The 7,500-nt window shown below is 40.3% G+C and overlaps 1 protein-coding gene across 1 annotated transcript in view; it reads left to right on the forward strand.

Moving 5' to 3' along the window:
• Positions 1 to 7,500, forward strand: part of LOC129819106 (netrin receptor DCC-like) — a 241,853-nt gene that overhangs the window by 25,362 nt on the left and 208,991 nt on the right. Inside the window, exon 6 of the mRNA XM_055875675.1 lies at positions 5,262 to 5,400. Coding sequence (XP_055731650.1) covers positions 5,262 to 5,400 — 139 coding nt within the window. The remainder of the gene's footprint in view (positions 1 to 5,261; positions 5,401 to 7,500) is intronic.

The following is a 7,500-nucleotide window of genomic DNA, read 5'->3' on the forward strand; positions in this document are numbered from 1 at the left end:
CCTAATTGTTTTTTGGTCGATTTCCACACTACTTTCCTTCCATCTATAGCATTTCTTAATATTATTCAGTTCCTTTGGCTTTGATGCCTCATGATTGAGCATAACTCTGTTCATGTAGACTGTGATTTTGCTGTGATCTGATAGGGGTGTCAGTGGGCTGACTGTGAACGCTCTGAGAGACTCTGGGTTGAGGCCAGTGATAAAGTAGTCTACAGTGCTACTGCCAGGAGATGAGCTATAGGTGTACCTACCATAGGAGTCTCTTCGAAGCCTACCATTGACTATGTATAGATCCAGCATGTGACAGAGCTGCAGGAGTTGCGACCCATTTTTGTCGGTTGTTTTTTCATAGTTGTGCCTAGGGGGTCATATTTGGGAGGGAAAACTGTCACTTCCTGGTAGGTGTTTGTCCCCCTGTGTGCTGAGAGTGTCAGGTTCTTGTCCAGTTCTGGCATTGATCTCCTCCTTTAGGATGGAGAAGTTGTCTTCATTAAAGTATGGGGATTCTAGTGGGGGGATATAGGTAGCACACAGGAGGAAATCTTTCTCTGTTGAGATAATTTCCTTATTAATTTCTAACCAGATGATAAATGCTCCTGTTTTGATTCATTTAATGGAGTGAGTTAGGTCTGCTCTATACCAATTTAGCATACCCCCTGAGTCTCTTCCCTCTTTCACACCTGGTAGGTGGATGGGACTACCAGTTCTCTGTAACCTAGAGGGCAACCAGTGGGTCTGTCTCCTCAATACCATATTTCTTCTAGGATGACTGACTGACTGACTGACTGACACTCTCTCTCTCTCTCCGTCTGTCTGTCTCTCTCTCTCTCTCTCTCTCTCTCTCTCTCTCTCTCTCTCTCTCTCTCTCTCTCTCTCTCTCACGCAATTGAATTCAATTTGCTTTATTGGCATGACGTAACAATGCACATATTGCCAAAGCTTACTTTTGATATTTACAATATGAAAATAATAAGAATCTAAATTGTCAACGGGACAACAGTAACGACAATAACTAAGTGCCAAAATAACCATACATTCAACAATAACAATAAACATACAGTAGAGTACATGTGCAGGTTGATTGGTCTGTCAGACACTGTCCCTCAACTTATGGCAGGCAGCAATGTAGTGCGCTGCCAACCCACAGCTCTCTGCGTCCTCCCCCAACAGGACTGGTAGCATACTCTCATCAGAGAGGTCTTTGAAACCTTGAATAAGAGTTTCAAATGTGGGGAAATGACACTCTCTAATTGTTTTATATTTTTTACATTTTGTCAGGAAATGCAGCTCCGTCTCAGGTTCTGCTGTTGTGCAGTGGTTGCACAGCCTTTCCTCTACAGGGAGCCAGGTTTTCCTGTGTCTACCCTTCTCAATGGCAAGGCTGTGCTCACTGAGCCTGTACTTTGTCAAAGTCTTTCTAAGGTTTTGAACATTAACCATGGTCAATAAGTTTGCCACGGTGTACTGTCGATTTAGGGCCAGATAGCACTGCATTTTGCTTTGTGTTTGTGCTTGTGTTTCCCAATAAGCAATATAGTTTTGTTTTGACTGTGTTGTAATTTGGTTTATCCTGATTGATTGGATGTTCTGGTCCTGAGGCTTCAGTGTGTTAGTAGAACAGGTTTGTGAACTCAGCCCCAGGACCAGCTGGATGAGGGGACTATTTTCTTTGCTCAGCTCTTGGCATTGCAGGGCTTGGTAATGATATGAGAGGGGTCACTGTATTTTAGATGTTTCCAAAACTTAATTGCTCTTTTTTGAGTTTTTATTATTAGTGGATATTTGCCTAATTCTGCCCTGCATGCGTTGTTTGTAGTTTTCCTCTGGACATGTAGGAGAATCTTACAGAACTCTGCATGCAGGGTTTCAATGGGGTGTTTGTCCCATTTGATGAAATCTTGTTTTGCAAGTGGACCCCACACCTCGCTGCCATAAAGTACAATTGGTTCAATGACATATTCAATTAGTTTTAGCCAAATTTTAATAGGTATTTCAATTTGAATTTGCTTTTTAATGGCATAGAATGCCATGCGTGCTTTCTCTCTCAGTTCATTCACTGCCTCATTAAGGTGTCCAGTTGAGCTTATTTTTAAACCTAAGTAATTGTAGTGTGTGCAATATTCTATATATTTTGACATATTGAGAACTTTGGTCTAATTCCCTGAGATCTGGATCTTCTCTGGAAAATCATTATTTTAGTATTTTTGGGGTTTACTGCCAGGGCCCAGGTCTGGCAGTACTGCTCTAGCAGGTCCAGGCTCTGCTGTAGGCCATGTGCTGTGGGTGACAGCAGGCATAGGTCATCTGCAAAGAGTAGGCATTTAACTTCTGAATTGTGGACACTAACACCAGGGTCTGAGGATTTTTCTAGAATAGTGGCCAATTCGTTGATGTAAATATTGAAGAGTGCAGGGCTCAGATTGCAACCCTGACGAAGGCCCCGCCCCTGGTTAAAGAATTCAGTTATTTTCTTGCCAATTTTAATGCTGCATATATTGCCGGTATACATTGATTTAATTATGTCATATGTTTTACCCCCTACACCACTTTCAATAACTTTGTAGAACAGTCCTGTATGCCAAATAGAATCAAATGCTTTTTGGAAGTTGATAAAGCAAGCGTATATTTTGGTATTATTTTGGTGGACATGTTTATCTATCAAGGTGTGTAGGGTGTAAATATGATCAGTTGTGTGATATTTTGGTATAAATCCAATTTGGCTTTTACTCAAGACATTGTGCTTATTAAGGAAGTTTAGAACTCTTAGATTGATAATACTACAGAAAACCTTCCCCAGGTTACTGTTCACACAAATGCCTCTGTAATTGTTAGGGTCAAATGTGTCTCCGTTCTTAAAGATTAGGGTTATGAGTCCTTGATTCCAGATGTCAGGGAAATAACCTACACTCAGGATCAAATTAAACAGTTTTAATATAGCCAATTGAAATTTTGCACTAATGAGTTTGAGCATCTCATTTAGGATGCCATCAGGTCCGCATGCTTTTTTAAATTTGAGGGCCTGAAGTTTCAAATAGAGCTCCTGGTCAGTAATTGGGGAGTCCAATGGATTTTGATTGTCCTTTATAGCATTTTCTAATCCATTCAACTTCTCATGAATTTGGCATTGTTCTGTGTTTGTGTCAATTTGAGCAGTGTTGTAGAGTGTTTTAAAATGAGTTGTCCATATGTCACCATTTTGTATCGCTAATTCCTCTTGTTTAGATTTTTTTAGTTTTGCCAGAAGTTGTTTGTGTTTATGGACTCCTCAATTAGTGTCAGTTGCTTGCTGTTGTACGGGGTTCTTTTGGTTCTGAGTGTACGTTTATGTCATTTTAAAGTCTCACAGTAATGAAGGCGTAATTCACCATTATTTGGGTCTCTGTGCTTTTGGTTGGATAGTGTTCTAAGTTTTTTCCTTATAATTTTACAATCTGCATCAAATCAGTTGTCATCTGTGATCTTTTTTTAATTTATTTTTTTAATCAATTTCAATTGTGCCTCTTTTTCCGTTTGCCTGAATATATAGTTGATGTTTTGTACTGCTAGATTGATGCCTTCTTTACTGTGAGTGAATGTGGGATCCAGAAAGTTATCTCAGAGTGTTTGGATATTTTGGTTCCAGGTTGCTTTCTGGTATTCTTCTGTGCTGTTTTGGTCCCATCTGTATGAATGTCTGATGTTGTACAGCAGGGGTGTCAAACTCATTCCACGGAGGGCCTAGTGTCTGCAGGTTTTTGGTTTTCCCTTTCAATAAAGCCCTAGACAACCAGGTGTGGGGAGTTCCTAACTAATTAGTGATGTTAATTCATCAATCAAGTATAAGGGAGGAGCGAAAACCCGCAGACACTCGGCCCCCCGTGGAATGAGTTTGACACCTGTGTTGTACAGCTTACTGGGCTGTGAATGTCTGGTTGTTTCCATGTCTGTTCTTTTGAGGAACAATGTAATTTGTCTTTAATCAGACAGAGGTGTTAGTGGCTTGACAGTGAATGAGCTGAGAGAGAAAGGGTCAATGTCTGTGATCATATAGTCTACTGTACTGTGGCCAAGAGGTGAGCAGTAGGTGAATCTCCCCAAAGAGTCCCCCCGTAACCTACCATTGACAAAGCACAGACCCAGGCTTCTACAGAGCTGCAACAGATCCCTTCCGTTGTTGTTGACGGTGCTGTCACTGTTGTTTCTATGGGGGAGATTAAGGCAGTTAGAAACAGTATGGCCTGTAATAAAGCTGTCCCCTCGTGTGCTCGTTAGATCAGGTAGTGTTCCTGTGTGCGCATTTGTGTCCCCACAGATGAGCACATTTCTCTGGGCCTGGAAATGGCACGTCTCTTCCTCAAGCGTGGGGAAGATCTCCTCTGAGTAATATGGGGATTCTGAGGGGGGGGGGTATATATTGCGCAAAGGAACACATATTTTTCTGTCAGTACAAGTTATTTTTTCAGTTTTAACCAAATGTGATATTTACCAATTTTGATGGGGATCTCTCTCTCTCTCTCTCTTTCTTCTCTCTCTACTCTCTCTCTCTCTCTTTATTCTCTCTCTACTCTCTGTCTCTCTCTACTCTCTCTTTCTTCTCTCTCTACTCTCTGTCTCTCTCTACTCTCTCTCTTTCTTCTCTCTCTACTCTGTCTCTCTCTTCTCTGTCTTTTTCTTCTCTCTCTACTCTCTCTCTTTCTCTCTTCTCTCTCTCTTTCTTCTCTCTCTACTCTGTCTCTCTCTACTCTCTCGCTTTCTTCTCTCTCTACTCTCTGTCTCTCTCTACTCTCTCTCTTTCTTCTCTCTCTACTCTCTCTCTTTCACTCTTCTCTCTCTCTTTCTTCTCTCTCTAATCTCTGTCTCTCTCTACTCTCTCTCTTTCTTCTCTCTCTACTCTCTGTCTCTCTCTCTTCTCTCTCTATTTATTCTCTCTCTACTCTCTCTATTTCTTCTCTCTCTACTCTCTGTCTCTCTCTCCTCTCTCTCTTTCTTCTCTCTACTCTGTCTCTCTCTACTCTCTCTCTTTCTCTCTTTCTTCTCTCTTTCAAGTCTGTACATAGTTAAAGCTTTCCTTAAGTTTGGGTCAGTCACAGTGGTCAGGTATTCTGCCACTGTGCACTCTCTGTTCAGGGCCACATAGTTTTGTTAATTCTTTCCAATGTTCTCTCTCTCTACTCTCTCTCTCTCTAAAATATATCTATTTTTAACTATCAAGGATAACACAATATGTGTGTGCATTACCTGGTTGAATAAGGCACACATCTCTCTCTCTCTTTCTGTTTCAGAGTGTGGAGGTGAACGGGCAGAGGTATAAGATGGAGGGGCTGAAGAAGTTTACAGAGTACTCCTTGCGTGTCTTGGCTATGAACCGTTATGGCCCTGGGGTCACCACAGAGGACATGAGCATCACCACGCTGTCTGACGGTACGTCAGAACTACACCTTCTCTTATTGGTTCACTGTGTGTAACACCTTTTCTTATTGGTTCACTGTGTGTAACACCTTCTCTTATTGGTTCACTGTGTGTAACACCTTCACTTATTGGTTCACTGTGTGTAACACTCTCTCTTATTGGTTCACTGTGTGTAACACCTTCTCTTATTGGTTCACTGTGTGTAACACCTTCTCTTATTGGTTCACTGTGTGTAACACCTTCTCTTATTGGTTCACTGTGTGTAACACTCTCTCTTATTGGTTCACTGTGTGTAACACTCTCTCTTATTGGTTCACTGTGTGTAACACCTTCTCTTATTGGTTCATTGTGTGTAACACCTTCTCTTATTGGTTCACTGTGTGTAACACCTTCTCTTATTGGTTCATTGTGTGTAACACCTTCTCTTATTGGTTCACTGTGTGTAACACCTTCTCTTATTGGTTCACTGTGTGTAACACTCTCTCTTATTGGTTCACTGTGTGTAACACTCTCTCTTATTGGTTCACTGTGTGTAACACTCTCTCTTATTGGTTCACTGTGTGTAACACCTTCTCTTATTGGTTCATTGTGTGTAACACCTTCTCTTATTGGTTCACTGTGTGTAACACCTTCTCTTATTGGTTCACTGTGTGTAACACCTTCTCTTATTGGTTTACTGTGTGTAACACTCTCTCTTATTGGTTCACTGTGTGTAACACTCTCTCTTATTGGTTCACTGTGTGTAACACCTTCTCTTATTGGTTCACAGTGTGTAACACCTTCTCTTATTGGTTCACTGTGTGCAACACCTTCACTTATTGGTTCACTGTGTGTAACACCTTCACTTATTGGTTCACAGTGTGTAACACCTTCTCTTATTGGTTCACTGTGTGTAACACCTTCTCTTATTGGTTCACTGTGTGTAACACTCTCTCTTATTGGTTCACTGTGTGTAACACCTTCTCTTATTGGTTCACTGTGTGTAACACTCACTCTTACACTCTTATTGGTTCATTGATTGAACTACACTCACTCTCATTGGTTCATTTGATGGAACTATAATCAGGTATGGGCAAACATTTCAAAATACAATTATAATATAGACATACAAAGTACAGTAAAGATCAATGTATCAAAATAAACTACAAAGTACTTGTATTTTGTAATGTATTTAACTAAAATACATTTTCAAGTAGTCAACCTGAACAGCGACAACATTGTCAGTAAGGTCACAAAAACGTTTTACTTGCTATGACTGTGATATGTTGTTGTTTACCTACCCTAGTTGACTGTGATATGTTGTTGTTTACCTACCCTAGTTGACTGTGATATGTTGTTGTTTACCTACCCTAGTTGACTGTGATATGTTGTTGTTTACCTACCCTAGTTGACTGTGATATGTTGTTGTTTACCTACCCTAGTTGACTGTGATATGTTGTTGTTTACCTACCCTAGTTGACTGTGATATGTTGTTGTTTACCTACCCTAGTTGACTGTGATATGTTGTTGTTTACCTACCCTAGTTGACTGTGATATGTTGTTGTTTACCTACCCTAGTTGACTGTGATATGTTGTTGTTTACCTACCCTAGTTGACTGTGATATGTTGTTGTTTACCTACCCTAGTTGAGTCACTCAGGAGAAGCGTGTCTTGCTAAATGGCCAAAATGTTCACGTTCATTAGGACACTTAACGGAAAACTTTTTTTTTTTTTTTTTTTTACGAAAATAACATTCTACGATTAGCCAAACGTTTCTTATTGATTCCAGGTAGTCCCTCACTGTTTCAGTCTGTTTTCTTCCTTTTGGTGCCAAATGAACAGACCCCTTTTGCTGTGACTTGGTTCAATGTGTTTTTACTGAAAGTCACACTGTGTCTTTCATGCTTTTCACTTCTGATTGCAGTGAGATAAACAGCTACATAATGAATTAAAACGTAATCAAGAATTAATTAAATCGTTTATCCTCTATTACTAAATGTCTCATTGCATTTGACACACATGAGTTGCTTGCATGTCACCAGTCAATGTGTTTGAGTCCCAAATGGCAACCTATTCCACCTATATAGTACACAACTTTTTTACCAGACCCTTAAGGTGGGAAATAGAGAATAG

The sequence above is a fragment of the Salvelinus fontinalis genome, chromosome 21 (genome assembly GCF_029448725.1).
Source record: "Salvelinus fontinalis isolate EN_2023a chromosome 21, ASM2944872v1, whole genome shotgun sequence".
In the NCBI taxonomy this organism is placed as follows: domain Eukaryota; kingdom Metazoa; phylum Chordata; class Actinopteri; order Salmoniformes; family Salmonidae; genus Salvelinus; species Salvelinus fontinalis.